The sequence below is a fragment of the Onychostruthus taczanowskii genome, unplaced genomic scaffold (genome assembly GCF_017590055.1).
Source record: "Onychostruthus taczanowskii isolate IOZ18803 unplaced genomic scaffold, ASM1759005v1 scaffold92, whole genome shotgun sequence".
NCBI classification, from domain to species: Eukaryota; Metazoa; Chordata; class Aves; order Passeriformes; family Passeridae; genus Onychostruthus; species Onychostruthus taczanowskii.
The window spans coordinates 117,222-133,143 of NW_024507213.1; the positions used below are offsets into that span (position 1 = coordinate 117,222).

General features: G+C 46.8%; 2 protein-coding genes across 5 annotated transcripts in view; both read left to right on the plus strand.

Moving 5' to 3' along the window:
- On the plus strand, positions 1–12,237 carry CCDC125 (coiled-coil domain containing 125). The gene is made up of 13 exons (XM_041426658.1): positions 1–79; positions 1,032–1,421; positions 2,479–2,537; positions 3,142–3,228; positions 4,055–4,132; positions 4,728–4,813; positions 6,423–6,505; positions 7,045–7,157; positions 7,563–7,670; positions 8,951–9,116; positions 10,442–10,575; positions 10,954–11,101; positions 11,957–12,237. The coding sequence occupies exons 2-13, from the start codon at positions 1,151–1,153 to the stop codon at positions 12,235–12,237; spliced, it is 1,614 nt and encodes a 537-aa protein (XP_041282592.1). The 5' UTR covers positions 1–79; positions 1,032–1,150.
- The window catches only part of ZFYVE16 (zinc finger FYVE-type containing 16), a 25,734-nt gene continuing 21,994 nt past the window's right edge, over positions 12,183–15,922 (plus strand). The window contains exon 1 of one of the 4 annotated variants that reach the window (XM_041426635.1): positions 12,183–12,318. The gene's annotated coding sequence lies outside the window, so the exon portion shown is untranslated. The remainder of the gene's footprint in view (positions 12,319–15,922) is intronic. The other 3 variants (XM_041426637.1, XM_041426636.1, XM_041426639.1) reach the window with 3 other exon arrangements.

The window sequence follows — 15,922 nt, forward strand, 5'->3', positions numbered from 1 at the left end:
TGAGCAAAGCCCTCCTTCGGCAGCCTGCGAGCCGCTCCCGGAGCCGCCCCGGGGCGGGACCGCTCCGCCGGCTGCGCAGGTGGGTCGGGGGCTCGGGCGGGACGGGGTCCGCGGGGAGGGGGTGAGCCCAGGGGGGTGTCCCCAGGGAGATGAGCCCAGGGGAGATGAGCCCAGGGGGGTGACCCCAGGGTGGTTTCCCCAGGGAGATGACCCCAGGGGGGTGTCCGCAGAGGGGTGTCCCCAGGGGGGTGACCCCAGGGTGGTGACCCCAGGGTGGTGACCCCGGGGAGATGTCCCCAGGGGCTGTCCCCAAGGAGATGACCCCAGGGTGGTTTCCCCAGGGTGGTGTCCCCAGTGAGATGACCCCAGGGTGGTGACCCCACGGAGATGACCCCAGGGGCTGTCGCAGAGTGGTGACCCCAGGGTGGTGTCCCCAGGGGGGTGACCCCAGGGTGGTATCCCCAGGGGGGTGTCCCCAGGGAGATGACCCCAGGGTGGTGACCCCAGGGTGGTGACCCCAGGGGGGTGTCCGCAGGGGGGTGTCCGCAGGGAGATGACCCCAGCGAGATGACCCCAGGGTGGTGACCGCAGGGAGATGAGCCCAGGGGCTGTCCCCAGGGGGGTGTCCCCAGGGGGGTGTCCGCAGGGTGGTGACCCCAGGGAGATGACCCCAGGGGGGTGACCCCAGGGAGATGACCCCAGGGTGGTGACCCCAGGGGCTGTCCCCAGGGTGGTGTCCCCAGGGGCTGTCCCCAGGGGGCTGTCCCCAGGGGGGTGTCCGCAGGGTGGTGACCCCGGGGAGATGAGCCCAGGGTGGTGACCGCAGGGAGATGAGCCCAGGGGCTGTCCCCAGGGGGGTGACCCCAGGGAGATGATCCCAGGGGGGTGACCTCAGGGTGGTGACCCCAGGGGCTGCCCCCGGGCCAGGGTCCCACCGCGGCGGTTCGGCATCCCCGGCCCCCGCAGCCTCGCCTTTCCCTCTCGGGGGCTCGTCCTGCTGCTGCAAACACGGAGCTTTCCTGTTTTTCCAGATAAAATCTGGCCTTGCGGGAGGCGCTGTTCGCCGGTAGGTGAGGGGCCCTCGGTCAGGAAAGGAAAAAATAAAAAAGCAAACCAACTGAAAACCCGAAAAAAAAGCCAGGAGGAGAAGATGGAGGAAGCAGAAGAGGATGACATGACATGTGGAGACTTGGGAAACGGACTGGGGAGAAGACCGGGAGGTGTTTATGAAGGGGAAAACTTACAACATTCCTATTCAGTTAGATCTAGGAAGGGATCTGGAAAGACTTGTAATTCCCCCTTGCCAGCAAAGGTAGCAGAAGAAAGCGATGCTGCAGCTCTTCCTGCTCCAAAACGAAACAGCTTTTACGATGGATCCCTGAAAAAACCTGCCTCTAGTTCCACACGGCAGGATAGCTGCGGTAAGAGTGATCAGGAAGTTAATTATTCACCATAGGAAAAGTTTTTGTTAGTGGAAGTGAGCCGGTCAGCTGCCTCGCCAGGTGTCATCAAGTTTAATTCAAACCACTTGCCAAATTCCCTGAAGGGCTCTGTGCCCGCTGGGAGCCTCCAGCTTCCTCCCAGAACCTTCTCGGTGGTGAAGGCAGTGACCGTTCTTAGTGTCAAATGTCCGCTTTGAAAGAGTGTAATCCTGCATTTGAAAGCAGCATTTGTCAGGGAGCATCCTGTGCTGGGTGAACCTGCGTGGGTTTGGCTGTGTCTGTGAAATTGAGTGGCACTGCTTGGGTTCCTGCTTTAGGTCACTTAGCATCTTCATAAAGAGAGTTCCTAAAGCCTAAAGATAAATATTCAAAATCTGATCTGCTCTTTAGCTGAAATTGGTGAATTGGCTTACGTTAGGGGTTAGGAAGTAGCTTTTAGAAAGTGCATTGGCATTCATCTTCATTTTTTGTGAAGGTGGTGCTGCTGTAAAAACAGTCAAATGTAGGACAGTTTATTACAGCCCAGCTGCTTTCCTGTCAATTTTTAATATTCTGACTGAGGTATTGCTGTGTAACTCACTTATTTTTGTCCTTTAAACAACTCCCTTTTATGCTTTCCACAGTAAGCTGAGCTATCTCTGGCTCCTGAAAATTGCCCTTACTTCTAAATAGTGCTAGCTGTTGCTTTGAGTGTGGATGCTGAAAAGTTACAATCAGAAAATAATCTAAACCATTTTTTTTAAATCCAAGATGGCAATTTTGTTGGCTTTATTTCAAAGTAAGTTAAAAAATATCTGCCTTTATTTTATGTCTCTTTACAACAGACATTTTTCCCCCATTTAACTTCTTCAGTTGTGAAGCAACGTGCTTGAAGCTTGTATTAATGTCTTTCTTAAATCTGTTTATTAGCTCCACAACACAAAGATGAAAATTCACCTTTGTATGTTACCTGTTTTCAGGGTAAAATCCTCACTTTTTTTTTTTTCTTTAAATGTCACACTATCTTATAATTTATTTTCCTCTCTTGATCCTACAGAATCTAATACTGAAGTGTCAAATGAAGAACTGAAGCAACAACTTCGGGAAGCTCTGGAGGTTGGTAACAGTGCCCAGGGTGCTGCTCTCCAAATCTGCATTTCCCTTCCTTGTAGCAAGAGGATCTTGGCATGCTGGGACACTTGAGTGCACCCAGGTTCTTGGGATTACAGCAGCAGTTGGAAGCTTCATTAAATTTTATGAAATGTGTAAATGTCATAAAAATTGTAGTGTGAGGTGTACTTTATACTCTGGGGGTTTTCTTTACAAAATATTTTTAAAGGTGGAGAGAATATTGAAGATACTGTTGTACTTTTCTAGCAGGTGTTTATGTTTTATTAAGCTTTGGGGCTTGAAAAAGTGTAGTGTAAGCAATCTTTGGATTTTTAGTCTGCATGTTAGTTGAAAGGTAGTTAACAGCACATTTTGATTCCACTGTGGTTAAATGTATTGAGGTGTTGGCCAGCTGACTACAGCTGTAAAAATACACCTTCCACCTGTACTGTGTTCTCTAACCTCAGGGAAGCCCATGAAAAAACATAATGTAGGTAAAACAGAGGGTTTTTTTTGAGGAGGGCCAATTTACATGGGTTTTACAGCCGAATCTTAACAGGAGTACCTTGGCTTTTGCTCACTTTGTTTTATCTACTTTGTTTTACTTCAGGAGCTTGAAGTTCTGAAAGTTGAGCTTGAGGCATCTCAAAGACAGCTGGAGGGGAAAGATGAAGCCCTAAGAATCCTGCAGAGCATGGTAGGAGCTGTGCAGAAATCTCTTGGTGGTAACAAGGAAAAGAGAGGAAATCATCTGCTGTTCCTCATCAAAACCTCAACAAGCTTAAGGCTTTCCCAGGGCTGCAATTTGCATCATTGACTCTGCAGGTGTCTGCTGACTTGCCTCTGCAATTTATTGGAACTAGGGTGTTATTTAAGAAGACTTTAGTGTTGTAGCAATTCTTATAATTTTACCTTTGACAATCCCTGAGGATTTATCTACCAAAGATAAAATTAAGGCCTTTTTCCAGTCCCTTGTATAGAAGATTTAGGCAGTGCTTGGAATCCTGCTGCAGGGCATGAGCATTTCGAGTTGGCTGCTCCATCTGCTGCCCTAGAGGACAGTGTGCCTTAAATGTCAGGTCATTCTTTTGTTCCCCATTTGTAGTATTTTTATTCTCTTTCATAACAAAATCAGCTGGAATCAGTTCCTGGAATTCAGCCCACTTACAAAAGCCATTTCTGGTTGTGTGGCTTCTACCATCAGACATGTGCAGCCTGGATCAGAGCTGAGGTGTTGTAACCCAGCTGTGTAAGGTGTGATTCTCTGAAGGGGGCACGGTCTCAGGGTGAGTGATGCTGCACTGTCAGCCCAGAGGTTCTGGGGCTGAAGCCCAGAAAGTTTGTTATGCAAGTTAGAGTTGAGATCAGAGCCCTGTGGGGCTCACGAGGAGGCTGCTGGTGTTTGTGACTCTGCACTCTGCTGTCTGACTGTGAATGTGAGGCTGAAAATTAACTGGGTGCAATCACAGCATCTGACACAGTTGCATTTTGGGTTTCGCTTTGGTTGCTTGTCAATTTTGCAGGCAGTATTTGATAAAGCCACGAGCCATACAAAAGCAATGCTTCAGAAAACTGAGGAAGAAAAGAGGACTCTAGAGAAGGTAAGCGTGGGTGTTTCCTTCACACAGAGAAGCCCATGGCTGCCCAAAAGGGGTTATCAGACTGTTTATTTACATCAGTGCATACCTGACATTAATTCCAGGGGTTTTGTAAAAGGAACTCCTGTCCCTTTCTAGTAGAAAGGGAAATACTAATTTATCTCTTTTGATCTAGGCCTTTTCATGCTGTAACAATACTACTGTAAAACTGCCAGAGGTCCTGCTGTGCTTTGAGCTGGTGTTGGGTGTGGGTTTCAGCTGGCCAGAGTGAGCTGACCAGCTCCTCAGGGATTCAGGGACCCTGAGGAGTGGGTGCCCAGTTTCAGCAGGGCAGGGGGAGGAGGGTGCTGTGGAGCTCCCTTGTTAAACTGAGTTTTTTGCTTTGTTCCACACCAGGGGAGTGGGACAGCGTGGGTTTGTCCTTGCTGGAGGCTGGAGCCCCTAGGCCAGTGGTGCAGAAACTGTGGTGTTTGGCACCAAATTTGTTATTGAGAGTGTCACAGATTGTCACGGAGTTCTCTGCCAAACCCAGCACCCCTGGCATCCTTCTGAGGGGAGCCCTGTGATGAGCTGCTGCGAGTTTGTTTTGTTTCCACAGGAAATAAATATTCTGCAGTGGGAAATTGAATTTGATCAGGATAGATTTAAAAACCTGGAGGACACCTGGACGGAAAAATATGACAGGTATTTGGCTTACACTGTGTGTCACTGGGGTGTTTGTTTGATTTAAAAAAATTTGACTAAGTGCTCCATGTCATCTGTCCTGTGTTCCAAACTTCCTCAGGTTCTTTGAGGGTTTTGTATTTTCCCAATTCCCTTCCAAATTCTGGGCAATTTTGATTTTTCACACTAATTACATTTGTATTTTTTAAATTAAAACTTCTAGATGTGTTGTCCTGATTTCTTTTTCCTTTTTAAGGTGTCTGTAGGCTGACTTTGCTGGCTGAGTTTTTTTTTCATTGTATGATGTTAGCCAGCTGGGGACTGATTATCCTTATTTACCTTACCCGTAGATGAGGCAGAGAAAATAATGGTATATGCATGCGTGTGGAAATATAATTTCCTGGTTAATAATTTCTTTGTTGTGTGGCACTGTAGGTCTGGGCATGAGTACAGGTAAAATGCAGTGCTCCAGAGAGATCAAGAGGTCCTTTGTTAAATAGGAGTCACTCTGGGTGGACAGCAGGTGTGGCTGGGCAAGAAGAATGTGCCAGAGGCACTATAAACTAATTATACTTAACAGACCTTGAGAAGTGGGACTGCCAGACTCATTTACATGTAGAAATTGTATCTCTGAAGTCTACCCATCAGAGTTGTTATTGTCATTATTTGTGATTATTATTATTATTGTTGTTGCTGTTGTTTTTACAGTTCAGAATATGCTTTTGTTTGAATGTGTTGGAATCAAACACTAAGCCACACGTTTGCAAACGATTCCAGAGACACATTTGTCAGGGGATGCCTCTTGAAAGGCTCTCTGGCTTTCCTGGCTGGGTGGGTTGGGAATGTGGCTGTGCAGTTTGGAGCCACAAAACTGCTGTTGGCTGCTGGAAGGCACAGACACAGCCTCAGAAAACTGACAGCCAGGGGCTCAGCCTGCTCTGCACAACATCTCATGTCTTTCTCATGGTTTTCTGACATCTGAGGCAGCAGGACAAGAAGAATTTCCTCTGTTTTTTTTCCTCTGTTTTTTTTTCCCCAAGTGATGTAGTCCAGACTAGGCTGCATTTACTGACAGCTGAGATGCACCAAATAAATTGTGTTGCTTTGACATTTAGGACGTCGGATTGCCACTGTTCTGTTCAAGAGGGAAATGCTTCAGGGAAAAATGCATTATCACTGTGTATTGTGTGTTCTCACGTTGCAACACCTGAAGGCACAGCTGCTCCTGAAAACAGGATTCAGACTACAGGAAGTTTACAGAGCAGAGCTGTCGCTCCTCTAATACCACTTTTGTTCCTTCAAGGAAATAGGAAACTTCTAGCAAGTGTTTCAGACATTCATAGTTACCAATTTCTTTGCATTTCTATTGGAAATGTGGCACTTAAACTCATCTCTTGTTAAAGCTGTGGGCACTGCCTACTTATACTTGAAGGTTTGGGGATTTTTAAAATTTATATCTAGTACTCAACTGCTTTCATTTTTTTTTTATTCCATCTTTCAAGTAATCCTAATTTTAGTTCACAGAAATATTAGGTACCATGTTTTAACAGGTTACTTTTTAAAATTACTGAGTGCCCACTTAAAAACATTAAAAAAAAAACATAATAAAGCTGTTTTCTGCCTTCTGCAGGATATACTGTGAAAATTCAGCTCTTAAGGAAGCATTGAAACTGAGGACAGAAGAAGTTAAAACACTTAAAGCTGAAAATGCAAGTAAGCCAGCAGCAGCTATTCCTCTGAATACACTGTTTTTCAGGAATAAATCAGGTTTTAGCTGTGATGGAGGATTCCTGTGGGGATCAGTGTCTCGTTCCTGGCAGCTGATCTTAGTGGATATGCAGAAGCCTGGAAATTAAACTGGAAAGCAGCCAGAGCAGCCACTGGATCAGAGGACTCCAGTCCCTTTCCTTTACTTTTGCTTTCCAAAAAGCTTGGAAATAGCTGACTTAAATCATTACTTGCCCAGTGTTGTGCTGCTCTAAATGAGAGGCTGCCTGACTTTTGGGTGTACAAGGAGACACTCAGTCCTGAGGCAGAGCAATACAGGAAATGCTCTCTCTCTAAGTGGGCCATTACTTCTGGGAGAACACAGAAGGAGAGACAACTGAGAGATGAGTTTATACTTCTACACACTCATCTTCTTCCCAGACTGATGCTTGAACTCTAAAACTGCTTCATTCGGGTGTGGTTGAACTCAGAAATTAAGAAATCAGAGCGGGAGGTGTTTGTAATCTCTTTGTTTTATTTTGTAGTCCTGAACCAGCAGTGCTTGGAATTCCTTGCAATGCTAGATGTGAAACAACAGAAGGTTTTTCAGGAGAACATGTTGAGCAAAAGTGACATCACTGATTTTACAGGTCTTGAAGTAAGTATTGCCTGTGTGCTTTTCCAAATGGCTGCCTCAGAGATATGTTTGTGTACACAATACACAGAGGGAAGCCATTGCTCATTACATATCCCCTTATTTGCACCCATTTTTAGTTAATTAGCCTTTGCATGCCTGTTAATCAGTTTGCTTCTTCCTGGCCCACCTTGCAAAGGAAGATGAGGCAGAAGGAGGCATCAGGCTATTTTTCACACGCTGTGATGCCTGTTTTTGTTCTGCCTGGCAATTAAACCGTGCTAGCTGGGGCTGCAGGGTGTGGCACAGCCAGGTTCTGCCTGAGGCACAGCTCACCTTGTGAGTCCCTCCCCTTCACTCCCGGGCTCCGGGGGTCCTGCTGCCCCTCTGTGAGCAGATCCTGACCTCTGGCTCGGTTTGGGTTTTCAGCTGGCAGTGCTGGGAGCCTGCACCTGCAGTCCTGCCGAGGGACAGCCCTGTCCCTGTGCCAGAGTGGCAGCTCTCACTCGGAAGCAGCTCCTTCATCTCAAGGAAGAGGTGAGGAGGGCTGGCAGGGTGGGCACGAGGAGGGGGTGCTGCTGCACCCCTGCAAACAAAGCCAGAAACACCCAGACACTGCTTACACACACCCTCACAGCCACAGCACATCTCAGAAATACTGTGAGGTTTGTTTGTGATGCTTGTAATGCCATAATTTTTCCTGGTAGGGAAAAAATTGTAATTATATCTTCTCAGCTTTACTAGTTAAAAAAAAAAAAATTGCATTCTTTTTCTTTCTCTCCATATTTTTTTTAATCTGAAGAAAGAGAACACACCCTCAGTGTGTGCAGTCCATGAATGTACACACTGTGCATGTGGACTGGCACTGAACCTTTCCCTTCCTTCCTGGCAGTGCATTTCACCCCTCCCTTGCTGGCATCAGCACCCACAGCCTGCTCACTCAGCTAGGGCAGCAAGCTGGTCCTGCTGGAAAATACCTATTCACCTCACACTGAAATCCATTATGTCAATTCCAGGCTCCTAATTTTTGTATATTTAGTGAAATTGTGTGGATTCAGAGTTTTTAATCTAATTTGTATTTGACTCTGCAAATGTGGTGCCATCCTTGTGGTCCTGCTGCAGAACTTCCAGTTGAGTTGGAAAATACCCTTATGATGATCCCTGATATGGGTTCCAGTCTCCTGCTCCTTTTCCTCCTGGCCTGGATGTGGTGGGCCATTATTTCCCTCCTCGAGCTCTTGTGCATGTGCAGAGATAAATAAATGCACAGAGATGGTTGTGTACGTGGCTGGGGGTGTGAACATTTGCAGACAATGAAGAGTAAGGACTTTAGTACACGTTTCAAAATTTCTTTACATGCCAGGGAAACCCTTTGTTTCCTGTGTTATGTTTGCCCAATTATCCAATCACAAATAAAAGGCCAAACAAAATTCAATATAACAATAATTTTAATAAAATTTAAATGAAATAAATCTTGTAAATTAACATATTTCTGATTTCCACCCAAGTTTTCCCTCTTTCAGTTAATTTTAGCAAGCTTTATCTGACTCCTTTTCCTGCCTTGAACATCTGCAGAAGATAATGGGGGGGCGGACCCTTCCCCTCTGCTTTCCTAGCTTTTTACCTTTTTAACCATTTTGTTATCTCCAAATATTGATTACTATATCCACATTAATTACTGTTTCAATTTTATCAGCACGAATCACACCTATTTATCACACCTGCTACTTCCTTCATTACACTTACTTGCAATTCTAAATCTGCCTTTGCTTCCAAGCTAGCTAATCTGCTTTCAATTTTCCCTGCACTACAACCAGATGGAAAACCTGAAGAAGAGTAAGGACGAAGCGTATATCACGGCAGATGCCTTCAGAATTGCTTTTGAGCAGCAGCTGATGCAGAGGAAGGAGCAGGCCCTGAGGCTGGCAGAGGTGATGAACGTGAAGAAGGAGACCAGATTTGCCAGCTGGAGACGCCTGCAGGGTACTGATAGTGGGGCAGGCTGGTGTGGGGCTGGCTGGCACGTGTGCTGCCAGCAATTGCTCTGTTGTTTGTTTGTTTTCAAATGAGTTCCACGGAAGAAATGCAAAAAAAGAAAAAAAAAAGTATGTTTGGAGCTTTTTTTAGCTCCAAATGGGGTATTGAGCAACCTGTGTGAAACAAGATGAGCTTCAAGGTCTCTCCTAACCCAGGCCACTCCATAATTCACTGGAGTACTAAACAGTTTTTTTTTTCCTGTTTTTCCTTAAACTTTTTTTTTTTTTCCTTTTATTATGCATGTGTATCAATATTAGTGTTCTTACACTAATACAGAGTTTCAAAGCCCTGTGTAAAAGAGGAAAATTCCAATCTGTAAAGTAGGAATAATTCCAATAATCTTTAATTCTTTCCAAAAAAAAAAAAAAAAAAAAAAAAAAAAATAGGATAAAGAGAATTTGAGTGCTTACATCATGGTCAGAACCACTGCAGACCTTAGGAATGGCACAATATATTTGTTTTGACCATTGGCCAGGAGCTGCCAGGCTTAGGAGTGTGGTGTGTCTCCCAGATTCCTTGGGCACTCCTGGGGTGTAGCACTAGAACAGCACAACCTTGAGTAGCTCTTTCCCCTACAGCCCATTGCTTTCTGGCTCTGTTTCCTGGCACATCTGTTCCATAATTTTAATGTGTTTTACTATTTCTGGAAGTCTTACAAACTTGTAAGTGGCCTGTGTGAGAGAATCTTGGGTTTTTTTAGGCTACTTACAGTTTAACAACAAAGTACCATGAACTATTGTTTAACTAGGGCATCAAAAGTGTATTTTTATTATTATTATTAATTATATTATATATATATTATTATATATAATTATATTATTATATATACTATATTATATATAATTATATCATTATATATGATTATATTATTATATATAATTATTATATATCATATAGTATATATTATATATCAATATATCAATATATCAATATATTTATATATTATTATTATTATTATTATTATTATTATTATTATTATTATTATTATTATTATTATTATTTATTCCATAGAGTGAAAAGAATTCTGAATTTGCCCACGTGTAAGGTCTGTGTAGCCTTTGTGGGACAGCAGGAACATTGGGAATCTACCTTGTCCCATGCAGTGAGGGGAAACTGCAGCTTGTAGTGCCCTTTTTCATGGGATCGTTAAATTAAATTATTCTTAATTATTATTTTTAATGGGATCCAGGTTTAGAAGTACCTGCTTCCTCCCAGAGTCGTTTTCCCCTTGCTGAGCAGTCCTGCAGCTGACGCACTTGTGTTTTCCGCAGAGCGTCTAAAGTCGGAGGGGAACAAGAAGAGCGTGGGGCGGAAGCTGTCCAGCCTGCTCTCCTCAGAGGGGGACTGCAGGAGGGTGGAGGAGCTGGACAATGCCCACGAGATCCTGAGGATGTTGATCGATCTGGTCAGTACCTGGTTCAGCTCCCCGGAGCGCGCGTGTCAGCTGGGCTGGCACCCCGCGCTGACCACGGCCTGCTCTCCTGTGCATGGGCGGAATGTGGGAAAATGGAGATGGTGATGAAAGTAATCCCACCCCTAAGGAGTTACAGCTGGGCTAATTATCCAGCATTAGGAACAGGCCTGCCCTTAACAGGCCACAGCCAGATCCAGTTAGGATAGGCATTGTACAAGAGCAGGTTGGCTGGTCGAGGAGGAACATGGCGTTTGTTGGCTGTGCTGAGAAGGAGAAGAGTCAGTGCTGTGAGGGGCTGCCCACGACAAATCACCAAGAGGGGATGAAACCTTTGCATTGAGATGGCAACGCTCTCCTTTCTCCCCGCAGGTGAACGACAAGGAGGAGGCCCTGGCGCACCAGCGCAAGGTCAGCTACATGCTGGCCCGGGCGGCGGAGGCCGCCCCGCGGCAGGACGGGGGCCACACGGCGGGAAGGTGTCGGCGCGGAGCCCAGTGCCTCCCGGCCGCCCCTCATGGCGCCGGCCATGGCCGCCGGGGGCTGATGGGGTGGCAGTGACATCACTGTGGGGGTATGATGTCACTGTGGGGGTATGATGTCACCGGAACAGGATAGGGCCTGAGGGGGGCTGATGGGGTGGCAGTGACGTCACTGGGATGTGATGTCACCGGCACGGGCACAGACAGGGGTCTACATGGACAGGGCTGATGGAGCAGCAGTGATGTCACTGTGGGGTGTGGTGTCACCAGAACAGGCAGGGACAGGGCCTGAGGGGGGCTGATGGGGTGGCAGTGACGTCACTGTTGGGGTATGATGTCACCAGAACAGGATAGGGCCTGAGGGGGGCTGATGGGGTGGCAGTGACGTCACTGTGGGGGTATGATGTCACCGGAACAGGATAGGGCCTGAGGGGGGCTGATGGGGTGGCAGTGACGTCACTGTTGGGGTATGATGTCACCAGAACAGGATAGGGCATGAGGGGGGCTGATGGGGTGGCAGTGACGTCACTGGGGGGGTATGATGTCACCGGAACAGGCAGGGACAGGGCCTGAGGGGGGCTGATGGGGTGGCAGTGACGTCACTGTGGGGGTATGATGTCACCGGAACAGGTATGATGTCACCGGAACAGGACAGGGCCTGAGGGGGGCTGATGGGGTGGCAGTGACGTCACTGTGGGGGAATGATGTCACCGGAACAGGCAGGGACAGGGCCTGAGGGGGGCTGATGGGGTGACGTCACCACAGGGTCTGAGGGTGTGACGTCATGAGACCCGGATGGGAGGGGCGCCCCCTGCCGAGGGGTCCAGGACAAAGGGGGGCTGTGCCCTGCACGGGAGGCTCCGCCCCCTCCCTCAGGCCCCGCCCCTCCTTAGGTCAGTTCCGTCGGGGACTCCGCCCTTCTGCCCTGTCAATCACAAAGGCGACCACGCCCACCACGCCACGCCGTCTCGCGCTGTCCGTCAGTCGTGTGGCCCCGCCCTTTCCCCGGACTGCGCCCCGCGCCCGCCGCGGCGGGAAGCGCACGCGCAGGGTGCGGATGGGCGTGGCGGCTGTGGTGACGTCACGCACGGGTGTGGCCGCGCAGGCGCGTTGCGCGCAGCGGAGGGTCGAGGCCGCCGCCCGGAGGCACCGGCGGGGCCGGGGCGGGCCCTGAGGGGGAGACGGCCCCGAACCGGCCGGGTGAGGTCGGGGCGACGCGGCTGTGGGAGTCTGACCTCTGACTGAGGTTGCCTGGGTGGGTTATTCGCCCCCGGAGGTTTGTGGGTGTTAGCGATATTATTGCTTACTGCTGTTTTTATATACGGTATATCGAGCATAGTATATATATATATATATACAAAGAGTACTGTGTATATGGAGAATGTGTATAAAGTGAAATAGGCGAGGATATTTTATAGGTTATATAGGATACATGTGGAGTGGGATGGACACTCGTACACCGCACACTTGCAGAGCGTAAAGCATTTGGAATAAGTGCTTAAATACGAGCAGTACCGGCGGGGCGCTGGTCCCTGACCCCCGTGTGGGGCACGGCGGGGCTGCCAGCGCTCTGTGCGGTGGCAGGGCAGATCCGCCGGGCCTGGGCGCTGCCCAGAGCCGCTCTCTGTCCCCGGCTGACAGATGGTGGCACAGATGGCTCTGTGCGGCCCGCCGCTGCCGCCGGTGCTGGCGGTCACAGCTGCTCTCTTCTGCCTCTGCTTTGCAGTGTACACGGCTGGGCTTCATGGCAGAATCAAGAGGAATGTTCTGGAGGCGTCCAGGGGAGGCCACGGGGAGGATTTGCATCCCTTCCAGCCCTGTAATTCAGGGATTCTGTGATTCTCTGGGTGGTGTGAGTAATGCTGTTCTCAGTTCAGGGTTTTATGGGTGCATGAATGAACGAAAATCCTCACAAGCTGAAGGAGATGTGGGGTGGAGCTGTGAGAGTGGTAATGTCCACGCTGCTGGTGTGCTTCTGTCCTTCTGAAGAGTCTGGTGGCATTCCTCAAACAAGACAATTTGTTGTGTTGTGTCCTGCAAGCTTGTCCTTACATGTCTGAAAACTTCTGCTGCTTTTTGTTCACCCCACGATTCAGCTCCCAGACTTGCTGTGGCAGCAGCCACCTCAGCTTTTGGTTTGGACAATAAGTTGTTCTGCTCAGCAAGAATGATTTTTTTTTTTTTTAATTTAAATTTTTCACGCCGTGTTGGTTCAGTTGTGCTGAACTTCTCCATTGGGTTGATTGCTGAAGGGCTCTGTGGGCAGCTGTTCCCTTAAACATTTTGTCCTTAGAGCTTCAGGCCTATGTGTGGGTGTATGGTGCTAGGGAGGGCTAAAAAGCTGATAATTAATTCTTTCCCTTGATGCCTTTTCCTTGGTCTTAGAATTAAAGAGTTGGACATGGGTAAGGGATAAAAAAGTTTTTATTTTGCTATTTAATAAGGATTTTCGTAGTGTAACACACTGTCACAGTGGAACATACCAAAATGCATGCGTAGGGTAGATGGTGTATACAATTTTACAGATTGTTAAATGCACTCATTTGCAGGAAGATGTTTCCATGAATAGTGTGGTTTTTCATTTTAAAGTATTTTTTCTTGGATAGGTCTAAGTTTATGAGGTGTGTTTTAGAGGGGGTTTTGGTTTCTCAAGATAGTGTAAGATGTTCTGGCTTCTAACTGTGAGGCTTTTAGGAGTTTGTTCCTTTGGCATAGCAGAGTACCAAGATTAGATTGAGCTATTGGGCTTAAAGAATTGCAGGTATGTATGCTAAAGGTACTGAGAAAATAAAAAGGTTTATAAAAGAAAAGACCAAAGTCATCATGGCACCACCTTTAGTGGGGGAGAGGAGGCACACTGTGACCTTTGTGCTGGAGGTTTTGTTCTGCCCCTGGTAGTTGCTGGGGTGGTGGGGTGGAAAAAACCATTTCAATGCTCGCACAATCCTTCACTCAGCATTCTGCTCAGGCTAAATCTGATAATTAAACACGGTGGTGGAGCTGAAGCAACGTAAGACTGCAGTTGTGTGGTCAGGTTTGAGGTGGTGGTCATCCTGTGGTCGTCTCTCTGGAGAGGAGAGACATCCCCTGATTGTTTTGTGTGCCTCTGAACCCCATCTTGGGCTATGCTGGTTTGTTTTGTGTAGAAGCAGCCTGGCCTCTGCAGTGGGGATTAGCTGTAGCAAACTGCAGGTCTGGTGGTGCCCATGCATGTGAGCACTGCAGAGAGTGGTGTTCAAGGCTTCTTAGACATCAAAAGGTAGCTTGTCTTCAGACCTTGAATGGGTTAGTTGGTAATAATTAACCTGTCCATTCTGTTGTGCAAGTTATCACCACTGGGAACTGCTCTCTGCCTCCATGTACAGAGAAAAGCCCCGACAATCCGTCCTGTAAGTTGGCCACCCAGTATCCCAGCAGGCTTGTGTTATCTCCTCCTTTAAATAAGAGTGTGTTGAGAAATCCCCAGTGCAATGTTGGTTCTGAGCTCTGGAACATGTGCCTGCTACGTTAGAAGGGATAAGTAATTCATAAAGGATTTAAAGGAAGTGTTGAAGGCTGTGAAGTGTTTTTAAACGCCCTATCACACTTGAGGTCAGTGCAAGATCTCAGGATTTGCATTCCACAGTTAATAGTTACCAGTTTTAATGTGGTGGAACTGGTGCCTGTTTCTTAGGTCTGTGTGGGGAGTGTGTCAGAACATTTTTTGGAGTCCTAAGGTGAGCCTGATTAGACACACAGCAAAGGTTTATCTGGAGAAGTGACATGTCCAGCATGCACTTGGTTTTTGTGTTCCCATTTTGAGATGGACTGCTATTTTATCTTGAAGTCTCCTCCTACATAAATATTTAATCTATCTTTATCTGAAACCATATAGTCTTTCACAGACAGTGATTTAAATATAGTTTTAAAAGTTTTTTTAAAAAAATCTGTAAAATGGAACTGGTGAGAGCCTGAAGTTGTATGTCTCCTTGCACTATTAGGGATTTATTGTCTCAGATGAAGTTACGAGCATTATGCTTATTTTTAAAAAATACTAATCTGTGAACCAGTTTAGAGGGTGTTTAGTGACTGTGTTCAGAGCTCTAAAAAAGAAATTCAAAAAACAACAGTTGTGCCTGCCTAAAAAACATATACAGCGGTGGTGCTCCTGGTTTCTGGTAGTTAGAATAGACTGTAATTCTTTCGTTACAAGTATAAGTCTTAAAAGAGTATGCTGAGAACAAATGCAGTTTGCTGAAGCACGTGGTTCCTCCAGACCCTTCACTCAGGGAAGCAAGCAGCCATTTAATAAAAATGTGTCACCAGAGCTTTTTCATCGCTCCTAATCCAATAATGTAAACATTGGGACAGGCTGCAGGCAAATCCAGGCAGCAGAAAATAAAACTTGTTCCTCTTGCTGAAAGAGGAGTTGAAACATGAGAGACTAGAAGGCTTTTACAATTCTTTGGTGATGCAGGCACGTGGAATTGGGACAGAGAAGTGCAAGGGCAACAAGGGGGTACTGCTGGTCTGTTTTGGGGGTTTTGATTTTGTTGTGGGCTTAATTTTTTTTGCTTGTAGGTCTATTGAAAACCTATGAAAAGTTTGAGGAAAGAGTAATGGAATTAGGAATAATGCATATGCTAGTTTTTCAAGGTGAGGTTAGTTATTCAAAATGCTTCACCAAGTCAAATAACCATTTTATTTAAAAAATAGATTTAACTAAACAAAGCAAGATTGCTGGGTTGGTAAACTGAGATATGATGGTTTGGTGAGCTCTCTGTGGAAGTGAGTTAAAGTGAGTGTGTATTAAATAGATGTAAATATTGGCATATGGTTTTAGTTCTACAGTTCTTTTCACTGACTTCTTCCTTTTTCTG